The sequence below is a fragment of the Ptychodera flava genome, chromosome 16 (genome assembly GCF_041260155.1).
Source record: "Ptychodera flava strain L36383 chromosome 16, AS_Pfla_20210202, whole genome shotgun sequence".
Lineage (NCBI taxonomy): Eukaryota > Metazoa > Hemichordata > Enteropneusta > Ptychoderidae > Ptychodera > Ptychodera flava.
This window is the reverse complement of record NC_091943.1, coordinates 33155913-33180028: the sequence shown is the minus strand read 5'-3', so window position 1 is coordinate 33180028 and position 24116 is coordinate 33155913. Positions and strand designations below refer to the sequence as shown.

Genomic DNA, 24116 nt, shown 5'->3' with positions numbered 1-24116 from the left:
TGTATCAATCTTAAAGCTATGTGAAAAGGGATGGTTTCTGAAATGAATGCCCTGAGGAAATGACAGTTAACTTCAGTCTCAATCAGCAGCTTCGGCCCACTGTGAAGGTTGAAATTTGTCATTTAAATATGTTACCAGCATAAAACCAGAGGCTTTGATCTCTCCTTCTACCTCCATGCTTTGATGTACCTCTCTGCGATGTCTCTCAAACACATGATTGGGGAATATTAATTTTTCTCCTTTTTATTTACAGTTCACTGCTACCCATAACTTATGCTACCATGAAGTGACAAATTCTTACTTGCATAGAATGACTTTTGACTCACGCAGCGTCATGCTGTAAGGCCAAAATAAATTCTGCTGTTCCGATAACATGGTTTTCAAAAATAGGGTAGGTAGGTCGGCAGGAATTTTTTTTCCCCAAAATATTTTTATTTTTAAAAATATGCATTTTTCATGGGTTCAGGCGGTCAAACACTGGCCACAACATTTCTAGAAAAATGTATCATACATAAAAAAGAAAAAAACATAAAAGACATCTCGTTCAAGCAAAAATCTGTCTTTTTTACGTCCGTGTTTACGTAGCTCTAAAAAAGTTTAGGTCTGGCGGGTAAAAAATAGGGTAGGTCGGGTTATGGGAACAGCACATTTTTTTTTGTTCGGCCTGATATATCATCTGTATTTTTTGGTTTAAAATGGCTGACGGCGATCATCTCACAGGGAAAAAAAAGACTTTTAAGCGCTATGGTCACTTACTCATTCTGTTCATTCTCTGAGATTGATTATCAGTCGACTCACGATCATTCTTTTGTCTGAGGGACACTCCCCCTAGCCCCTTGCGTTTGCCCTTCCAAACTAGTATTTTAGGATTTATTTTGTAACGTAAAATACGGTGATGTCATCAAATGTTTGTGCATTTCTTTGAGAATTCACATTTCAATGTGAATATTAGTCCGACAAGACTTTGTGTGGTGCGGAATGTACAACACGTTGGGTGTTTTCCTGGATCGCATGCTCACCTTCGCCTGTACACGGTCCCTCCACGACACTATTCGACAATGAGAATGTTGTCATAAACAGTCGCCAGGACCATTTCTATATATTTCATACATTACTCTCCAAAGCAGGAAAAATCACGTTATCGGTTTGGTATAACTGTCTTGTGCATTGTGAAGGTTTTGTTTTATTTTCAGGAAAGAAACCTCATTTTTGCGAATTTGGCATGTTCAGATCGCTTTCATTGCTAACTTTCATTTAATTTTACATGATAAGTCATGCATCTTGTCAACTTACATAGTATTTGAGTATTTGGAATTAATTTAGTGCGCCACCTTGGTAGAAAACCTTGCAATGAATATCGAATTGAAGTGCTTCCTGTCTCCCGTAAAAATGATACATCTTACGCGGACAGTAGTTTATTACATTATATGACGTATTGTTGCTCTATGCTAAACTAAACTGTGGTAGGCTAGAAGTTACGCGGATGCTGGCTCCTGTGCGGTAAGTTGTTTTTGTGCTTTGATCAAAGTTTCCGATGTATCTCGCCGTTGTTCATGTTGTTAGTTGGTCCGTGACGCCTTATAGCTGTCCGTCCCTCACGCCTTACTCGTTTAGAGTAGCTTTGACGCTCCCCGATACGAGGGGATGGTCGTAAAGTTGAGAGATTTCCTTAATGACGCGTCATCAAGCAAACGGAAATCCAATAGTCCAACGATTTGGTGGTGATGTTATCTGCCAAATTATTATGTACGCAAGTTGTGACCGGTCAGTTAGGTTTGATCTCCAGAGTCGTACGTGCTATTTTCAACATCTTTGGCAAGATTAAGATCGAAGATTTGTATTTTCTTCCCAAATTCAGTTCAAGGTTACAGCAACATACTGTGAACCCTGCATATATGTTCGGACAACTACCAGCTGTCTGAGATGTCGATGCATATGCCAAATATCTGTGACAGTGTGAGTGATCGGTTTAGGTCGCAAGCTATAGTAGCCGGACTGGACCAGACTGGTCGGTGCTTGCGTTCTAGTTTATGACTTTCCATATATTGAACTTTTGTGGGTGTACGCTTGCTCAACTCTGATTACACGACACATCTGTCCTAAATCAGAAATGCTTTACCGTTGTGTTGTAATATATTGTCGATTCAATACAGAAAATGTAAAGCGGCAAGTCGAACTGCGGTACAGGAGCTCGATGTTTTTGCCGGGGGTTGTGGGTTGGACGGCAAATCGAGATGAATTTTGCGTCCGACCCACAACCCAACGCGAACCCTCCAGCTTTGCTACAGCTATAGTATTAGTAAGTTTAGGCTTCAGTTTTGACATGCAAAATGGGGCCTAGATAGAAAAATCACCAATCATCGTATTACATGTGAACACAATGCAACATACTTTCACATATGGTCGACCGCGTTGAATAATAAGTAATGGTCTCTCTGTTTCACATCATTCTGTTTCACCTCAGTTCTTTTCCTGTGCATTTCGACCTATGACATCACAAGTCATCTATGACATCACCAGTCATCTATAACAGCGCACAGTAACGGCGGTACCGACTTGTCCTCCTTTGCGCACTTTATGTACCACATAGGTTACTCGGTATCGACGGTGGCGTGACTGTTCTCACGATCCAAGGATAAGTTGCCTGTTATTCTCTAATCAGTATAATTCTAAGGCTCAACATGAAACTTTTGCTCGGTTTTGAGACAATAAAAACGAATAATTTGATCCTCCTTGTTGATTCATAGAGAACTAACGTTACTCAAGAAATATTCAATAGGGTGTAGAAGTTGGGTAGAATGCGCCCCGGAGTCAGATATTTGGACTCTGATCAAATATTTTTAATATACTTTGGTATATGCTTCTTGTGCGCACTGACTCATTTTGAAAATTATGGAGTGAATGACGTTTTAGATGATTTTGCAAATTCGACTCATCACAATGCTAGTCATAAAAATACCAAAAACTACCCATGGGAACATTTCCAAAACTTGTCGCATGACCACCAGGAAAAAATGGTTCGGCAAATATTGGTGACCTTTCTATCCCAAGGCGGATGAAGTATCTTGAATGATTTACAGGAATTGTTCAATACACCCGATTGCCAGGGAACTATGAGTCTAAGTCAGACAAACCACCGAACAATGTGTGACAGGTACCACGCATGCGCAGCTTTATGTACTCACAACACTCACTCTGTTCGAAACACTGATCACTTTTTGTGTTATGACCAGAAGTCGTTTATCTTTCATTCCCGGTTTTGACTCTGTTGTTTTGTGATTTGAACTTTGTCCATCAATTGTCGGTTTTTGTAAATTTTGAGTATATTTATATGTAACTACGACAATTAAGTTTCAGACTGAGGATCAGTACGTCAGCTTCTTTCTTTACATCGGAATTCATCGATGTAGACGCGTGCAAGAGAATTTTTTTACGAAAGACAATGCCATTCATAAAACCAGATATGATCTGAAAATGCTCACGTGTTTCATTATATATTGAAGTTATGTGTAAATTTGAACCTTTGCCACATGTTTGCAACTTCATTGAAATTATTATGATCAACATAATGAACAATAATCACCGCCTATTAATTCTAAAAGGTCATGAAGTATACAAATATGTAATTAGCTGAAATAGAAATAATAAAGTTATTTGACTGCTCTTATTCTATCACTACTTTATATAGCAAGTGTAATTACCGTTGGCCAAGTCCTTCAAGCCATATATGCCGAGCTGCATGTGAAAGCTCATTAGATATGCAAATAGAAATTAGCTGACATGAAAATGAGAAATTACTTTCGATGTTGTTTTAACCTAGTACCTGGTATAATCGTCAATGTACATAGCATGTTTTGCCAACTTTGATCAAGTAAATCCCGGTATATATCCTCAATAAGCAAAGTTCATTAAATATGTAAATTAGGAATTGGCTTAAGTAAAAATGCTTAATGATTGTCAATGTTGTATCATGGTATCTGCAATATGTGTAGCAAATTTTGTCAACTTTGGTCAAGTCAATTCAGATATATATCTCTAATTAGGAAAGAAAATGCTTAAAGGGACAAAGTCGGCCATTTTTCATGAATTTTGTTTGATACGAGATACTACTTATATTGTTTGACATGTTGAAAGAAACTGAATGAATGGGTGACCATGCATATATTCGACCCCGATTTTAGTCAAATTAATTGAAACCATGGCGAAAATGAATTAATGGTCATGATCATTAATTTATTTTCGCCATAGTTTCATGTATCGTGTATAAAACCCGTGGTTAATATATGCATGGTCACCCATTCATTCAGTATCTTTCAACATGTCAAACAATATAAATAGTATCTCGTATCAAACAAAATTCATGAAAAAATGGGCGACTTTGTCCCTTTAATGACTTTCAATAATATTGTATTATAGTGTCTTTAATGTACACAGCAAGTTTCATAAATTTTGATCAAGTCAATTCAGATAAATATCCCTAATTATGAAAATTCATTTAATATTCAAATTAGGTTTTGGCTGAAGTAAAAATGTCTTTTGACTTTCAATAAAGTTATATCACAGTATCTTTAATGTATATAGCAAGTTTCAACAACTACAATCAAGTTAATTCAGATATATATCCCTAATTGGGAAAGTACATTAAATATGCAAAGTCGGAATTGGCTGAAGTAAAAATGTTTAATGACTTTCAAAAATGTTGTATCATAGTGGCTTCAATACATGTAGCAAGTTTCATCAACTTTGGTCCAGTCATTTCAAAGATATATCCCTAATTAACAAAGTTCATGAAATATGCAAATTAGGAATTGGCTGAAGTTAAAACGCTTAATGACTTTCAATAATGTTAAATCATAGTATCTTTAATATACATACCAAGTTTGGTTAATTTTGATCGAGTCAAATCAGACATATATCCCTAGTTAGGAAAGTTCATTAAATATTCAAATGAGCATTTATCTTTCATGTCACCCCTTAATGGTTCCCACTGCTGATATATCTTGGTGTGATCAACATTTGTAGCAAATCTCATCAAATTGTGTGTTGTCGTTTTTAATGTATATCCGTTTTTTCTAAAATCATTAATTATGCAAATGAGCAAAATGTATGCAAGCCACACCCACCAAAAACTAATCAGTTCTTGCAATTTGCTTACTGAATATATGTACCAGATTTGATTATGATCTGATAAGCCGTTTTTGAGATATCGGACCAACAGACAGACACACAGACGGACAGACAGACAGACAGACAGACATCGCTGCGACATATGCTCACGTGTGTAAATACGTGAGCAAATGACACTAAATATTACAAATTGGATGAACTAAGAGTAGGAAAATTGGATACGGGTAACGATTTGCTTGGATTCACACCGTCGGGTCTGTTGTAATCCCGATAATATTCATGGGGGCTCACGGTCGACAGCTGGGTACCCGCACAGAATGATGCATGCCAGTGGTGCCTGTGGTGTCTGTCCAAATCGTAATGACAAAATAAAACGACAAGAAAATTGACGAAAAGTTTGATTCGTTCCAATGAACTCAGAAGCTGTTCCTAATGATGGCACGCTGATTGTTTCTCATAACTTTGAGGGGGTCATTTAATTTGTTGAAAGATAGCTAAAGGCGTGTACAGTCTGCGGCTATGTATATGGACCCATATACAACGGGTTTGTTTCTATGCTCAACGTATCCCAACATCCCTTTAAGCATACTCTAAATTTTAAAATGACGGCAGTGCCGAAACTGTTGACTGCCGCCGAAGCATCTTCATTTAAACGAAGAGACACAACTAAAGTTTATTGGCGAAGTCTAATTGTGATTGAAAAGTTACAAAACTGGTGAACTGAGAACATGCACTCAATGCTGAATTTACTTTACATTTAATCCACAATAATCGACAATTTCTGGAAAGACGACCCTCCCTTAAAATAATATTAAAATAACGTGGTTTCATGAACGGCGTTCTTAAAAGATCGACAAGAAAAAAGAACATTCTGGGCATTATACTTTTACTGCTTCAATTTTAATGTCATAGAAAATTAAATGACTTTCTAATTAAGCACGAAAAGAAAAATATCCAGGACAGAAGATGATATGTAAAGACGTTGCTAATTCGTTATTGCCATTTTAAATGTATATTATTAATTGTCAGCTGAGAAGAATAAAAAATGAGGGACTAGGAGTAATGTACCCTGTAGGCGGCATTATTGATATATCCAAAATGACATTATTTCCTTAAGCAAACAGATCGAAAATGAAAAATTTGTCATTTGAAAATCGGACTGCTATGAGAACACTTTGTGGTCGTGCAAAGTTTAACCCAACATTTGATCTTTGCGTGGAGGTAAAAGGATCCCTTTATTTGACAGAATGATATTTACGATTTGCATTGTAATGGCTCAGTTGTAAAGATATATTGTGCGAGAAACGACTGCCCTGCGATCTCAGCTTGACGTGTGTAACGTAGAGTTTGAAGGAAGTAATGTACGTTCCGTATTCATATTCCTCACCTCTTGCGAGATTGGTTAGAATATACATCATGCCTACTCGCCTACTCTCACATTTAAACCATCGTACTCATCAAAATGAAGGTATGTAGTACTATATGCACCGAATCTTGCCACTGGCTTTCTAATTTACATTCATTCTTGATGAAAATCATTTAATAAATTTAATCTCTCAAATATAGCTGCAAGCAGCGATGACCGGGTTTCGACACAAGTGGCAGCATTAGAGCAAACGAAAAATTAGATTATGCGCATAATTAATGAAGTACAGGATGCAATGTCATAAGGTCTCCCATCATACCAAATATGAAGGGTGTAGCACTTCTGGTTATTTAGTTATGGCCATATACGTATAGTTAAGGTCAAAGGTCATCGAGGTCACATGACATTTTGTAAAAAAATTGTATTGAGAAGTTATCCCTATATACCAAAAATCAGACCTCTAGCTTTATTGGCTGGCTCAGGATTAGATATGCGCATAATTAATGAGGTACAGGATGTGGTGTCATAAGGTCTCGCATCATACCAAATATGAAGGGTGTAGCACTTTGGGTTTCTTAGTTATAGCCATATATGTATATTTGAGGTCAAAGGTCATTGAGGTCACGTGACATTTTGTCAAGAAAATTGTATTGCTAAGTTATCCCTATATACCAAATATCAGACCTCTAGCTCTATTGGCTGGCTCAGAATTAGATATGCCCATAATTAATGAGGTACAGGATGTGATTTCATAAGGTCTCCCATCATACCAAAAATGAAGGGTGTAGCACTTTTAGTTACTTAGTTATGGCAATATATGTATATTTGAGGTCAAAGGTCATCGAGGTCACATGACATTTTGTCAAAAAAATTGTATTGCTAAGTTATCCCTATATACCAAAAATCAGACCTCTAGCTCTATTGGCTGGCTCGGAATTAGATATGCACATAATTAATGAGGTACAGGATGTGGTGTCATAAGGTCTCCCATCATACCAAATATGAAGGGTGTAGCACTTGTGGTTACTTAGTTATGGCAATATATGTATATTTGAGGTCAAAGGTCATCGAGGTCACATGACATTTTGTCAAAAAAATTGTATTGCTAAGTTATCCCTATATACCAAAAATCAGACCTCTAGCTCTATTGGCTGGCTCAGAATTAGATATGCACATAATTAATGAGGTACAGGATGTGGTGTCATAAGGTCTCCCATCATACCGAATATGAAGGGTGTAGCACTTGTGGTTACTTAGTTATGGCCATATAAGTATGTTTGAGGTCAAAGGTCATCGGGGTCACATGACATTTTGTCAAAAAATTGCATTGCTAAGTTATCCCTATATACCAAAACAGACCTCTGGCTCTATTGGCTGGCTCAGAATTAGATATGCGCATAATTAATGAGGTACAGGATGTGATGTCATAAGGTCTCCCATCATACCAAATATGAAGGGTGCGGCACTTGTGGTTACTTAGTTATGGTCATATATCTATATTTGAGGTCAAAGGTCATCAGGGTCACATGACATTGTGTCAAAAAAATTGTATTGCTAAGTTATCCCTATATACCAAAAATCAGACCTCTAGCTTTATTGGCTGGCTCAGAATTAGATATGCGCATAATTAATGAGGTACAGGATGTGATGTCGTAAGGTCTCCCATCATACCAAATATGAAGGGTGTAGCACTTGTGGTTACTTAGTTATGGCCATATATGTATATTTGAGGTCAAAGGTCATCGAGGTCACATGACATTTTGTCAAAAAAATTGTATTGCTAAGTTATCCCTATATACCAAAAATCAGACCTCTAGCTCTATTGGCTGGCTCAGAATTAGATATGCGCATAATTAATGAGGTACAGGATGTGATGTCATAAGGTCTCCCATCATACCAAATATGAAGGGTGTAGCACTTGTGGTTACTTAGTTATGGCCATATATGTATATTCAAGGTCAAAGGTGATCGGGGTCATATGACATTTTGTCAAAAAAATTGTATTGCTAAGTTATCCCTATATACCAAAAATCAGACCTCTAGCTCTATTGGCTGGCTCAGAATTAGATATGCGCATAATTAATGATGTTACAGGATGTGATGTCATAAGGTCTCCCATCATACCAAATATGAAGGGTGTAGCATTTGTGGTTACTTAGTTATTGACATATACGTATTTTCAAGGTCAAAGGTCATCTTAGGTCACATGACTTTTTGTCAAAAAAATTGTATTGCTAAGTTATCCCTATATACCAAAAATCAGACCTCTAGCTCTATTAGCTGGCTCAGAATTAGATATGCGCATAATAAATGAGTTGCAGGAAGATGCCAAGGTCAAAGGTCAAGTGGAATCCCCAAAATTGCGGAGTGCAATTTGGTCCCCTACTGGCCATTGTCCATTAGACGCTTGCTGTCTTGGACTTAAACATAGGCCAGAATAAGCCATTGCTATAGCTTAGCTGCATAGGTATAGGGGAGGTCAAAGGTCAATGAAAAATCAGAAAAATAATATTTTAAAAATCTTCTTCTCAAAATTGGCAAATCCTGTGACCTTGATATTTGGCATGAAGGAGCAAAGCTATAAGGTCTAAAAGTGACTGGAGCAGAATTTTGATTTACCACTTGTTATGCAAATGAGCTCAATTTTAAAGTTTATTATCAAAATGGCCGAAAGGTCACGTGACCTTTTGTTATGGTCATGTGACCAAAAAATTACTTTTGCTGAGTTGTACCTGTGTACCAAATATGAAGTCTCTAGCTGCAAAGGTGTTTGCGTGGTAGTTGCAGAAGCGCGACAGAAGAAGAAGAAGATTTGATTTTTCAAAATAAACGTTTATTACTAAAAAATAGCCTCCTGTACAGACAAGTACATATCAAAACAATTCAAATTTTGAGACAAAAAGCAAAAATGAAATCTGACAATGCTTTATGGCAAATGATGGTCAATTACTGAAAATACTAAACAAAATTGGACTGTAAAAAATCAGCAAAAACTGCAAAATGGCTATGATACTAATGCTGGAGCGAGACGGAGAGAACTGGTGAAAAGGCAAACAGGTAGCTATATCACTTGCAACATGGGAAGGAAACCAATTAAATCTGAAAAAAAGCACAATTTTGTTAATGACAAAGGCAAGATGCGAGGTGCATGAAAAATCTCCACTGAATAGGAGAAAGCGAAACAAACATCCGAAACAAGAAAAAGTGACAGAAATTTGCGAGGAAATAGGACAGGAACACCTTACATCTTGCAGAAAAAAGCCACCTAACCGCCAATGAGAAGGGGTATATTGAGAAAACTTTTCGTTGGCATGTACATGCTTACGAAGAATCCTCCCAACTGACCACCCCTTCCATTCCGTGAGGAGTACGGTGCCCAGGACTGTAACCTCCACAAATGTAATAATCTCCACAAATGTAATATCAACCACAATTGTAATAAAATCAACCACAAATGTAATAAAATAGTCAACCATTAATGTAATAACCAGCAACCACAAATGTAATAAACAAATTAACCATAAATGTAATAAAACTCAACCATAAATGTAATAAACTTGAACTTGCATATGTGATCATTTGTTTATCAATGCCCTGAGTAAATAATAACTTTAATAAGACTAGTATAATGTTATTGCATACTTTCCTGAAACTAGGTTTCCTTTCCGAAACACAGAATAGAATACCTTGAGAACATTATCAGAAAACAACGAGGTACTGATCAAACCGTTAGGAAATGAAAGTGGAACAGCAGTTCTAGACACTGATAATTACATAATAAGGAAGCGTCAAAATAACTCTTCAACCGGTGATACCACACACAGTTTGTGGCAGATGACTCAGAACAAATAACAGAGAAATATAAAACCTTATAGCAGAAACTTACGACACAAAACATGTTGACGAGAACATATTTTTCAATCTAGTAAAAAACAATACGAACACTACCTTGAACACAGTAGAACAAAATTAGACATCCTGGCATCCCTAGTGAAGGAACAAACTTCAAGTGGGACAACATAGGAATACAGACAAACTATCGATTATTCCACTCAATTTATCCACTGAAGACGAATATGAGGCGATTGATTAAGAAAGTACGGCAATTTTCGAAAAAAAACGGCGTTAAAGGATCGTAGTGTTATACAGTCCTCCCCACTCTGGAGTAGAGACTGCACTAACGTTCAGATTACAGCTGTGTCTCGCCATGGCTAATCAGTTCTGTACACAAAACAGGGAAACGTAAAATACACTTTCAAATATGCAAAACAAACTAAACGCAAACAATCAAGATATGAATAATGTGTGTAGTTGCTTTCCTTATTACATAGATCAATATTTAAGGGCTATATTCCTCAATTGCAACGACAAAATAGATTTATTACATTTATGGTTGATAAGTATTACATTTATGGGTGTTTTTTTATTACATTTATGGTTACCATTTATTACATTTGTGGTTGGTGTTTTATTACATTTATGGTTGATTTTGTTACATTTATGGGTGATATTACATTTATGGGTGCATTTTATTACAATTGTGGTTGATATTACATTTGTGGGGATTATTACATTTGTGGAGGTTACAAGGACGAGATAGGATTTGGCAAAAGGGAACAGAACGATTACAATAGGGTTTCGCACCCATGGTGTCGAAACCCTAATTATAGTTCTAAGTGCCATTAAACAAGAAAACATTGTACGTTTATGAACTAATGCATATTGGTCTTCTGCTCTGCCGTAGTCATATATACACATTTTACAATTATCGCTATTAATGTAGGGAAATTTCCTGTCCGCCAAAGGAAATCAAGATTTACGGCTTTGCCTATGGTGATTACGAGAATTTTCCCCAAGTATGCATTCTTCTTTCCACAGTAAACTCCGAATTCATCTACTTACTCGAGTTTTATCACATCGTCATGAGATGTACATACGTCAAAGCACAGAAAGGGTCTTTGGTCACAGATAAGCATCAAACCATCTAGGAAATCGTGTTTTCCGACAACAACCTGGCGCGAGTTATATTAAGATCATTGTAGACCGTGTTGACGTAGAGCCCCACGGTTGTCACTCAATGTTATGTCGACAAATGTAAACGGAAAAAATACTGCAAAATAGAATCAGCTTAATCGCAGCATGCTAAAGATTTGACTATCGTGCATGACTTGTCTTTTCCTTCAAGATGTGAGCTGTACTCCCAAGGGAGATACCGACGCTAGGGAATATTCTTCAATTTTTCCCGTGATAAGAAAACAGATTTGAACATGTTCAAGATATATCGTAAATCATTATAGTACAGGTCTTTTGAATTGAGTCAACCTGGAAAATTTTCGATTGAATTAACATGAAACGCAATAACATCCACTGTTGATAGACTCAAGATCATAATGCCGCAACCCCCGTACGTTTTACTCTGGCGTACCTTGTTGAACACTGGCATCCTGCCCACATCAGGTGTCCCCTCTCCATCTGCCCATTTGACTTTCTACGTGTAGTGTTTTCTTCACTGTATAAAAACGACGTACTTGATATCCCACCTACATGCAAAATCATAAATATATATCGTAGGCCATTCAGCCAATCATCGCCGGTGTTCTGCACCTCATGCCCATTAAATATTCACTGCGGCTTAAAACGATGCGCTGGCTTTATTATTTTCGACGGTCTTTGGATGAAACAGCCCACTTGATCTGACATAGATGGTTTTGTAAAGTCAGTCATTGAACGAAGTGGATGCAAGTTCTAGGAAGGTTTTTTACGGTAGCGTAACACTTTTGTGCGTGATGCTGATAAACTACTTTGGTAAGTTGTGCCATTTGTAATGTACATCTAAATCATCGATGTTTCCCTTCGATTGGTTTACACAGCGAAGTAGAAATTGCTGGTAAGCACACATTTCACCCGAAAAAATAGAACAAATTTATTTCTGTGGCATTGTCTTCATCAGGTTCATCATCAAGTGAGGATATGTCAATGTACTACTCGTACAATGCTATACCAGGGCTAGTCAGGGGATATGTGTTAAATAGGTCACGTACCCAACAGGCTTGAGATACATATTATATGTTCTGTACTCTGCTTGATAATCCACATCTGCGATACATTATCAGCTACTGGAAACTTGTAAGGTTCTCATAATGGCTCTTGTTAATGGCAAGGTTCAACTTAACTCATTTCAAGCATGGCCTAGCTTTTCACGTCCACACGTAGGTCTTTTCTCAGAGTAGATGCCCCTATCTTGCGCCTACGAAAAGCATAGCACTATGCGCGTTTTGAAAGCGTATACTTGTGTGTTGAGACTGCAGGATTTCGAAAATATCGGTTGCAGACAGAAATGGTTGGCTTGGCTATATTAAAAGGAACAGTTCAACTTAATCATGAAGGTAAAATACTAGATTTGAATAAAAAATTCTCCTGTCGTAATAGTGGGTGTTTTTATTGGAGCAAAAAGGATGATAAAATGTAATAAGGGACTATTACTATTGAACGATTCATCATTATTTTATTAGTCATTACAGCTGCAAATGTTGACCGCAACTCCCACCATACATTTGCACCATTCATTAGTCGATTTTGACACTATATGTGTAAAGGAATAGCGACAATTTCTTGACAATACTATGACCGACTACCTGTAGATGACAATGTTCGCAAACGTCGATACCAATTTCTAATTATAATTGTTGCTCCGCAATCAACCGATCGATAACATTTAATTATAATCGCAATAGACGATGTCGATGTGTTTAACTTATATTGTGTGGAATTCAACCGTCTTTTCCTCGTCTGTTTCTCTCTGCCTCTGTATGTATGTATGTATGTATGTATGTATGTATGTATGTATGTATGTATGTATGTATGTATGTATGTATGTATGTATGTATGTATGTATGTATGTATGTATGTATGTATGTATGTGTGTATGTATGTATGTATGTATGTATGTATGTATGTATGTATGTATGTATGTATGTATGTATGTATGTATGTATGACAAGGATTGTCATAATTGAAGGAAGAAGAAAAGTCTAAATGCAATATAACGATTCATCTCTGCTTTATTCAATCTCTGATGACCTGTTGGGAGTTATCAGAGGCAATCGATGTATCTCTGGGTTCTAAACAGATAAAAAAACACTCCGATGTGATCTTTTGTCCCAATTGTCATTTCTAATGGCAATTTTTCTATCAATTCGTTCTCTTCGTACTAATAACCTGATCCTTTCAATGCAGTTAAATAAGGCATTTTGCACTGTCACGCGTTCAGAAAGCGATATCCAGAAATTTGTTCCCATTTCACTTCACACTATGTCTGTTCTCATGCAAAGTTGGAAATTTCGCACTTGCTCTCGTTCAAATCAATTTCAGCTATAAGGCAGATATGTTTTATTGGCGAATATACTCTAGAGGAACAGTAGTTGTGACATTCAGTATCCCGTATAAAAGAGACAAAGAACAGTAGTTGTGACATTCAGTATCCCGTATAGAAGAGACACGTACAGAATCATGATGTGCATCTCTCGCAAAAACTGTGAACATGTACTCTTTCATACGCCAATGCCTGTATCACTATGTCTCAGTGTCGTCTGCCATAAATTGAATTACCAAAAACATTACTGCCGGTACTTTACTTTGACGTGTCGATGTGTCAGTACTTTTTCTGTCTGTACTATGATGGCTGCCTTCGAGGAATGAAACACACAGAAACGTCGACACCCATCTTTATGATTACTGAAATGGACTTAATGCAGATACTGCCAATTGTTGCAATAAAATGGTCGTGTCTATTTCCAAGCAATTTTGAAATGTCAATATAATCTCTGATGTCAGCGTACATTGTAATATTAAATACCCGCGTTAAATTTCATTTGTTCGTCATCGTCAATGAAAGAACATCCTGTTGAATTCATCAAAAATAATGCCATACATTCAATATATGCTCAAGTAATAGACAGAGCTAAATACTTCGGTAAAATTTCAGGAAGCCTTATTTGCAATTTTACCCAGATCGCAAAACAACAGCAATGTTTCTTCTGGGCAAGATTGTCCATTGGTTTGTGACCTCCATGATATTAACTACAGTTGTATCTTTCCTCCTCAGCATCGTAGACGGTTATGACCACTGATATTAAATCGTTAGCGGTTGCTGTGGCTACAGGCTCTGCGATTGCTTTGGCAGCTAAACAGCTGATTTCCATAATGACCACGAAGAAATTCCCGCCACCATTCGGTCGGGAAATGCGAGACCAAGAATTTCTTTTAGACAAGGATGCTGCATTTGTCAACCACTGCTCATGTGGAACTATTCCGAGACGAGTCATGGAACGACACAGATGGTAAATATGTTTTCAAAATAACAATTTGAAGTTTCTAATATTTCAACTGTAAAGGTAACAGCATCCTCCTAATTACTTACAAATTACCACACGTCATTAGGTCAAGCAACAGACGGCGAAACTGTGCGATCCTATCGCAGGATTGTTGAAATGAAAATAAACGATACATACAGAATGGAAACGTAACCCATAATATATCCAGGCTGTAACTAGTGCATCGGACGACAAACGGTAATGTACTAATGACGGTCGATGATGGAGACAGGTTTTTACTGAAAGACAGAAAATTTCTTTCGTATCATTTCTGCCTCAGACAACATATTGCCTCAGAATGATCTAAAACAGTCTGACTTTTACCGACACATCCTGAAGTATTTACTTATATTAAAAAAAACATAAATATACAGAAGGAATGAATAAAGAAATTGCAAACACGTCGTCGGAGTTAATCGAAAGACACTGGCGTTGTAAGTGTGTCAGTTGTTTTCCAATTGGCATTCAATAATTGTGACAGACTTAATCAGGTCGGTGTTTCTAATGCGTTTCCTGCTGCCCTTATCCTTCAGAATCTATCCATTAGGTTGTAAAATTTTCACTTGAATTTGTTGTGAAAGCTCTTAAAGCACTTAAGGCTGACGTGATATTGCTCTTAATCAGATCGAATAAAACACTATCTTGCTGTACCTTCAGTGTTCACGAATCGGGTTTGAATCCTTGGGGTCGAAATTCAATAATTTATAGATCGTTTTACATTAGAACCTGTATCTTAATACAGGGATGGACAGAGTATAGACAGAAACAAATTGTGCTCCAGCATAGCCGTAGTGGGTGTGTCAGTCGCGATATACATCATTTGTGTATGAAAAAAATCATTATCCTGTTATTCCTAAAAGTAGTAGGCCTAATGACATTGACTGTGACTTCGATCAAATATGTATTCTTTTCTTTGCTCGTGCCTGATGTACTTGTTCGATGGTGATCTTACAGAAATTCGAGCAGAAAACAGAGAATGTCAGTATAACTTTGAAACAAATTCGATGCAAGATATCTTTACATGGCTGAGTTTATTCATGTTCTAACGTTCATTTTTTCAACATTTTTGGACTGGTATGTTTTCACCGCAGAAACTTTATGAATGCAAATTATATCTCATAATTATCATTTCTTGAAAATATCAACTAACGATGTTTATGATTTTTGAATATAGGTTTGAAGAAGAAGCTGAAAGGACGCCTGATTATTTTTACAGGTTCAAAACCATTGAATATTACGAAGAGGCACTGAAAACAGTTGCACAATTCGTTGGAGCTAATCCGGAAGATATGGCTTTCTCTAATAACGTCACAACAGGTAGGAATACACTAGGATGTTAGATTAAAAGGGCATACCCGTTTCTTAGTAATCTTTTAGATTTTGGTACCGTGTATCAACCGCTGGAATACAAGAGGAAGAGATCTGTTTATGATCCTGTTTCAGTGTGTAACTTGACTTTTCCCTAAATGATATATATTCCAGCATAATTGATATGCATCGATCTCATATGGTGTAGTTCATTTGACCGAATCGATTAATTATTCCGTTTTGACCGAAATGCCAATAAAGGCTTCATAAACTTATGAAGCTATTGTATTATTGCATAAATGTGAGTATTGACGGATATTCTTGGGCGGGCATCTTCTTATATAGAGTTGAATACTCGATGTTTAAACAATACAAGAGGTAAACTTTAGGGAGTACGCCTATGGATATATTATGCCTACTACGAAGAACGCTGAAACACTATTATCCATTTTTATTCGAATTTCTCGACATAAAATGCGTACATTTTCATACAATTTAAATTTAACAATTACAAGGTTAAGTAATTCTTTACGCAGTCTTGCGTAAATTAAAAAGCCTGTTGATTCATGAGTTAAAATGTTACCTGGTTTCGTAGGGTGCCAATGTTTTACTTGCTCACTTGACAGTACATCAGCTGTCAGTATTCGGACAACGCAGACATGGAGAAATGGATTTGCCATAGAAGAAAGTCGTTGTCCTAGGTCACGTTATGGTTTGATTTTACTGACATATATCAGTGCATACAGGTGAAATGATTAAACTAAACAAAAGAATCACACGACGTGACAGGGCACACATTACAATATTAATACTGCAGTAACTTGTACATTAAATTCATCAGCGACAATTTACAACAATGAAATGTCTAAGCAACGTTTAATATTGAGCATATTAATGTGTTCATATTGATATGATTTACAGCTATCAACGGTGTACTAAGATCTAAGAAATGGAAATCTGGCGATACCCTCCTCATTACAAATCTGACATATCCAGCCGTCAACTTGACCTGTTATGATGTCTGCGGTGATGATCTCAATGGTGAGTATCTTCAGGTTTAATAGTTAGTACCTTTCAACGCGGAGACTAATAGTAGGTTTACGGTGTATTTGCGTTCTATGCTTTATACTCATTCTCGCAAATCTAAGCCATTCTAGCGAGCCAGAGCAATAATTTCCGTTCCGCTGACCTACGCAAAAATCTTGACGGGTAGTGCTAAGCTGTTGCCGTAAAGAGGCACGTGGTTTACGACGATGATCTAAGCGTTTTTACCGCTCCATGATGCAATGCGTATTTAATCCTTCGGCTGTTGCCGCAAAGAGAGAGTTATGTTCAACACAGTGACCATACTGGGCATTTCGCTGTCCGGAAAGTTAATATAAATACAACGATGTCTACATGTATTCTCCACACATAAGTGACTACACTGTGAAACGAGCGACTCAAGAAGAAGCTTGACATCAAGATGAGAAGAGGAACGTTGGCATGATATGACACTCCCAATGTAAATACACGCTTTCACTCAATCTTTTTATCAGAATACAAAGAAAAATAAATTAACGTGGAACGACGATGAGTTAAATTCGTTCCTGTCCTGTGAATTATAAAAGAATGTTAAATTAAATTTGCCATTCGAAAGATGTGAGTCGAAATTTTAATCTTATTTTCGCATCAGGAGACGACCCTTCCGATATAAAATCTTCATTTGCAAATCTTCATTTGCAGTCAAGGCGACCACAATAAATTTTCATCAACTGCGAAAACTTTAATAATGACTATTGCCATTTGATTAAAAGATTGCGCCCCTGACTGCGCGCGACATCCGTGATGAATTTTCGAACTCTTTTTTGTTGCACGATTTCGCTTCAGGTCTGTACGATTCATCAAGAAAAGAGAGATGCAATTGTGTTCCTTGAATAATGGTGTTTCTGATATAATGTCACGCTTCGAATGTAGATTTATTTGCTCGTTAACTGCTTCAAATTTTAGCTAAAGAAATGCAAGGTCAGCATAGTCAGAGCTCATCACTGGAGGTTGCGAACACGTATTTACTTTGTATGACTTGCATGATTTATTGATATGCCAGTCAAAAATATCATTGAAGGCAAATATTCAACCATTTAGGTGAAATCTTGAAGTAGTCGATGGAAATTCAATGAGTTGTCCGCCTCGAACTGAGCTCTTGGCGACACCAGCAGTATGTTCAACATTAATATCGTATTCAACATTAACGCAGCTTTAGTATGACCGTCGTATAGGGCTTCTGTCCAAGTAACACGAAATGATTGCTATATGCCAAATATTTTGAACAGCTTCCGATGACGCAAGTAGGTTAAGGCATGGTATTTTGTCTCACACGAGCCTGCGGCTCGTGTGAGACAAAATATCCCCAACGAGTGTGAGAAATCTGATCCCAGGTCTTTGGGGGTGTGAGATTCTATTAATCCAGAATAGGCAGGGTCTGAACTTAATACTGTATACTTTCTTGATTCATGCTGTGATACCGACCACACACTGTTTTCAGATCTGGAAAATGATGCTCCACGTGAGTAGAGTGGAAAGCAAACCACTGAATCTGGTGAATACATAACATTTTGATTAAAATGCAAACTTAATATATGTTCAGGGTCATTACATTTATGATAGGGCCAATAGGACTACCGGAAACACAATTTTTATATCTGCTGATTAAACCTATTTGTTAAATGTAAATTATGAAAAAATAAAACACTTCTGTCTGAAACTATGCAACAGTATCCTCCGTCACAAAATTTCAGAATATACTCACGTACATATCGGTGTCTTAAGGTTCAACGGAGATCCCGCGAGAGAAGTGCAATGAAAATTTGCTGTGAAGCTTCACAGTTGATAAGGAATCACTCTATTCTGTCCATCGTATACCGTCTGTTCGTCACCTAATCAACTGGGTTTGAGATTTGTCCCGCCATCAAGACGCGGTAAAAGAACATTTGTACGCGATGAAATTTAGATAAGTGTGACCAGGTGTGCGACAAGGCGTGAATCGAGGCCTACCTTAATCGCCGAGATATCGGGGAAGTTATCTTGGTTGTCTTGGTTAACCTGCCTCACTGCGATAGAAAAACGGCCTCGACTTCATATTGTTGTCAGCTCCCTTTACTGACTTGCTAAATCACGTTATATTCTGAGATTGAATTTTTAGAAGTGACGCCTGCTCTTGAGATAGGAACACCTGTGTTCACAAGAATCCTAAAGTTAATATTTTTTGAGTCAAATTGGGGATTTTCCGTAGCAAATTTACAGAAGATTCGCCTTGGTTTAGGAAGTCAGCTGAGAAGGAGGCAAGCATGACTCACCGAGTCATTTCTGCTGTTTTCAAGTACTGTGGTTTTGTAAAACTCTGCCCTAAGTGTTGTCGATCGGGTCAACACTTTTTCGGTGAATTTGGCCTGAAGGATTCACAGCAAGGGTCGTAAACAACCATACAAATTGCGTAGATAGATCTCATTTCTACAGTCACAGCCCGCTATACCTCATGAGAATGTGTATTTTATCAATCTGCACAACCATCAAATTTTCAGTCTTCCAAGTCTAACTTGTATGAAAGACAAGTTTTATTGTCCCAATGTCATAATTGTCCATGAAATTTACAATTGGTCACCAATCTATCGGCTTCACCTTTAGTGTATAGCCTCTACTTCCGTGACAAACACTATACTTTACTTCATAATGGGCAAAAGGTACGCAATGCATCAAGCGTGCAACTCTGTAGGGACGGCGCGTCATTGGAGCTAGCACAAGGTCTCCATCACTATAAAACACGTGACGATTAGGAGGTGCGTATTTGGGCAAAGTCATATTATCTTTACCCACTTTAGAAGTGATATAAATGGGCATTTGATTTCAGGTCAGACTTCGCTCCACACGAAATATTTGAACGTTCACACGCAGAAAGATGTTTTAGGATCAAGCCATAGGAAGGCACAGCGGCCGGACTTCATATCGTTGTCCGCTTTTCTTTCTGTCGTACAGGTGCTAAAGTTGCCTTAGTGAAGATCACTTTCCCAATCAGGAACAAGGAACAAGTGATAGATGCATACAAAGCAGCTCTGGATGCCAATCCTGGGACAAAATTGGCTGTCATTGACCATATCGTCAGTTACATGACTTATGTAAATCCAGTCAAGGATTTGGTTGAATTGTGTCACAGTAGAGGAGTTGAAGTGGTCATAGATGGTGCGCATGCTCCTGGACAACTCAGACTCAATGTACCTGACATAGGGGCTGATTACTATGCTGGTAAGAATACTCAAGCTTTGGCCTGCAAATATTGCTATGATTTGATAAAATTTTGGAACAAAAATTATCTTACTATAATAAATAAATGATTATTGCTTTACCCTAAGGAAACATCTACAAATGGTGTTTGTCTGGCCGCTGTGCCTTCCTGTGGGTTGATCCTAAACATCAGAAAGATGTCAGACCAGTGGTCACTTCAAATAACTATCACAAAGACTGGCGACAACAATTCTATTACCAGGGAACTAGGGACTACACTGTCTACCTGACTGCCGGCGATGGTCTCAAATTTATCAATGACATAGGGGGTCTGGTAAGTATACAGAAAGAAATTATATTTTGTAAATTGGAGGAAAATTGGCACTAAGATAAAATTCAAATGACTCGATAAATCCAAAAAGGATTTTGTGCGGCTTTTCCCGCCAAACTAATGACGCGTTCACGGTGTCGGATTTTATTACATTGAAAGAAGTCAACGGAAACTAATCCAGGACATTTTTACCTCAGTCGAGGAAATCGTTCAGATTTTTATCGGCTTAGATGACCTTGTTTCTAAAACAGGTCGACCATAGCGTGACGGGAAGTGCAATCAATGCCGACATTGCGGAAGTTCACGCAGAAATAGAATCAAATTGTGTTGGAAGTAGCGCATGGCTTATAGAACCTGTAATATTAGTCATTTGCCGATGTGCCATAGGTATCAATGTATGTGTGTGTTCATTGATCGTGTTTTTATATTTGATGTCTCTTTGCATACATTGCCCAGTAACAAACTTCACAAGTACATTTACCTTTACAGCAATGTTTTGCCCGTATTGTCTACCTTGTGTGTTTGCTACGGTAACAATAGACAAACCAAGGTTACTTTAGCAAATATCCCATAAGGCAAGAAACGTGGTACATTCAGGAATTGTGTTCGTTGCATGCTTTAAAATGTGTACGTTTGCGACGCTCGAAATTTACTTTTTCACGTGGTTGTCCATGTTGACAACCATTTTTCAAAAATTATTAGTCCCAAGATGACTTCCTGTAGCCTTTTAAATATCAAATGAATATGTTACTTTGACATCATCTCCCATGTGATTAGATTTCATGCAGTCCACCAGGCAACACAGCGGTGGTGCATTAAAGCTTTTTGAAAACGAAATGTTGTGTTAAAACTATTGTACACAAAATTCTCAATTTTCTCTTCATATAGGCTAATCAAACAGTGTAAAACAAAGTTGCCACAAAAAGTACACTATACTTCATATCATCTTTTTCTCATAACCCTATGGAAAGTTAGCATAAATAAATTGCAGCTAATGATCAATTGAACATCATAGGTCAAATTTCACCAGGTTTCGACTCTATTTCTGACTGTCATTTGAGAAAGTCTGCAGGCCAGCTCACAGCCAACACACCCTCTTCAGCTATACACTGCGGTTTAATTCCATGACACATCTGTCGAGTAGTTGTCTCCTGTGACAAATATTTCCAGGTTTGGTTGTCCTCAGAGCAGGGATTACTGTCAATTTCGAGCTCTTGCCGTGTGTGTGTGTGTGTGTGTGTGTGTGTGTGTGTGCGTGTGCGTGTGTGACAGAGAGAGGGGAGGGAGGGGTTATTTGACGCAATATTCTGTATAACATTTTGTACATCATTCATATTAGGATGCGCTGTACGGCTACATCACACCATTGGTTGACTGGGCAGCAGATACTCTGACCAAGGCTTGGAGTACAGAGCGTTTACAAATCCCCAAAGATATGCACGCTCCGTTCATGAGGATCATCGGTTTCCCCTACACCAACAGACATCCCATGACCGGTGATGGCAGTGTTGCCATCATGAGAGATCTGTGGGAGAAATACAAAGTACAGTGCCTTGTCAATGCTGAAGATGGACAATTCTGGTGTCGTTTGACGGGCCATGTCTACAGCACAAAGGATGATTTCTACAGACTTAGAGATGCCGTGCTGGACTACGTGGGCGACAAATCGAATAGGACGATATAGTCCAAAAGAGCTGGAGTTAACAGGACCACAAGTCATTATAATACATGCGCATGGATTGTAACCATGGTTACTGGTTAGAGGTCATTGCATCACGTAATCTTTGCATCACAAAATGACAGATAGAAAAGTGAATATCAAAGAGAGAGGAATGGTTAGCTTTCAGAAATGAACAGACGGCCCCCATTCGATGTAATCCTTGAATGATATGTGCAATTGTCTGTACGATATGTTGAGGAACTTCGATACCTAAAAGTGTCCTCTTTACACTACCAATTTTAAAGACCCAATCATGTAAAACACGGCTAAATTAACTTACGTTATAAATCTTTTCGAATAAATGTACTACATCTGATCAATTAAAGTAAATAGATTCGATCAAAGTCGGACAAGTTCATCCAACAACTGACAAAGAGGTATACGCTTTCATTGTACGATTCCGTCAAAACCTACGGTCATTGCTGTGATTTCGTAGGTTACGTGTAAAAGGCAAGGTTGAGAGTTATAAAACACCTAAATTAAGAAAAAACGACACATATAAAAGTTTAACTTAGTGGATCAGAGTATCGCGGAAGATCGGAAAAGATTGTAGCATACTTTCCCATGTGCTGACGTGTTGCTGGAATGACAACATCTGAAGGAATATAACTCGATGAACTAAGAGGTTAACTTGGTAAGCGTCAAGGTCGTCTTACACCCTTCCTGACCATTTTTTATCATTTCATAGTACCTGATCAAAATAAACTCACTATCAATAGTTTCACGGAAAAGATGTCACATATACTACTGCACTGTATTGATCAGATCGTTAAAAGATATTGAAAGAGTGATCTACGTAACGTACCTTCAGCCCATTAACCAAGAGATACACTGTTTTTTTATGACCCCGCAAAAACGATTTCAACCATGTAATCTTCTTTTTTGTCTCGCAATGTGTGCAGTAATTTTTACCATGTTGAATAAATTCATTACTTTTTTTATTCTGTTCTGTGGCCAGAGACACCTTATTGGCATGGTCCTGGTAGAGAGTGTGTGTGTTCTCTGGTTTAGTTTAAAGGGATCGATACTGTCGTCGGAACTGCGCTCAAAGGTCGTATGGGACCCGTACGACCAATATAACACTGTATTCAAGGTACGATGGTGATTGATTAAATTTGAAACATGTCTATCATAATCTACATCGTATAATTTAAATATCGCAGCTATGATGATGAAGTGCATCTAGATATCGTGCACGAAATACATTGTTTGTAAACAAGAAACTCGCACAGGTGCAGTTCCGACGATTGTTTGCCTTTAATATCACCATGGACAAAATCATCTGTCATTTAACACTTCATATTTTAAAAAGTTCATATTTCTGAATATTTCTGCCGTAATATTTGATTGTCTCTGTCCGGTTAAGGATAATCCTGATTTAGCTTGCCCTGAAAACAGTATCAAGATTAACCCACAATTTTGAGATTATTGGTAAGATAACTTACGATGCGACGGGGAATAGAACAGAAGTTGTACCATTAAAGTCACAGGATAAAACAGAAATGGTTGGTTCAGGATCTCTTGATGAAACAAAACCTGTCTGAATTTACGTGAATACAAATGACTAATTTGAATTTTAAATTACTGGAGGAAAGACGTTCGGTATATAGGCGATCGGGGTATTGCCGGAGCAGC

General features: G+C 37.6%; 1 protein-coding gene across 2 annotated transcripts; it reads left to right on the top strand.

The window, feature by feature from the left end:
* Window positions 1–1410: 1410 nt before the first annotated feature.
* On the top strand, window positions 1411–22903 carry LOC139114641 (uncharacterized). 2 transcript variants are annotated; one of them, XM_070676479.1, is made up of 7 exons: window positions 1411–1500; window positions 14598–14832; window positions 16040–16182; window positions 17095–17214; window positions 20185–20451; window positions 20559–20764; window positions 22101–22903. In XM_070676479.1, the coding sequence occupies exons 2-7, from the start codon at window positions 14612–14614 to the stop codon at window positions 22443–22445; spliced, it is 1302 nt and encodes a 433-aa protein (XP_070532580.1). In that variant the 5' UTR covers window positions 1411–1500; window positions 14598–14611; the 3' UTR covers window positions 22446–22903. The 2 variants fall into 2 exon arrangements, with proteins under 2 accessions (XP_070532580.1, XP_070532579.1); XM_070676478.1 differs by lacking the exon at window positions 1411–1500 and adding an exon at window positions 12169–12298 and having other exon boundaries at window positions 22101–22575.
* Window positions 22904–24116: the final 1213 nt, after the last annotated feature.

What these genes read in the sequence shown, in the direction of transcription:
- LOC139114641 (XM_070676479.1), top strand. Translation starts at nt 14,612, where the DNA reads ATGACCACTGATATTAAATCGTTAGCGGTTGCTGTGGCTACAGGCTCT. An exon ending in GTCATGGAACGACACAGATG is followed by an intron (nt 14,833 to 16,039) that starts GTAAATATGTTT and finishes TTTTGAATATAG; the next exon opens with GTTTGAAGAAGAAGCTGAAA. An exon ending in CTCTAATAACGTCACAACAG is followed by an intron (nt 16,183 to 17,094) that starts GTAGGAATACAC and finishes TATGATTTACAG; the next exon opens with CTATCAACGGTGTACTAAGA.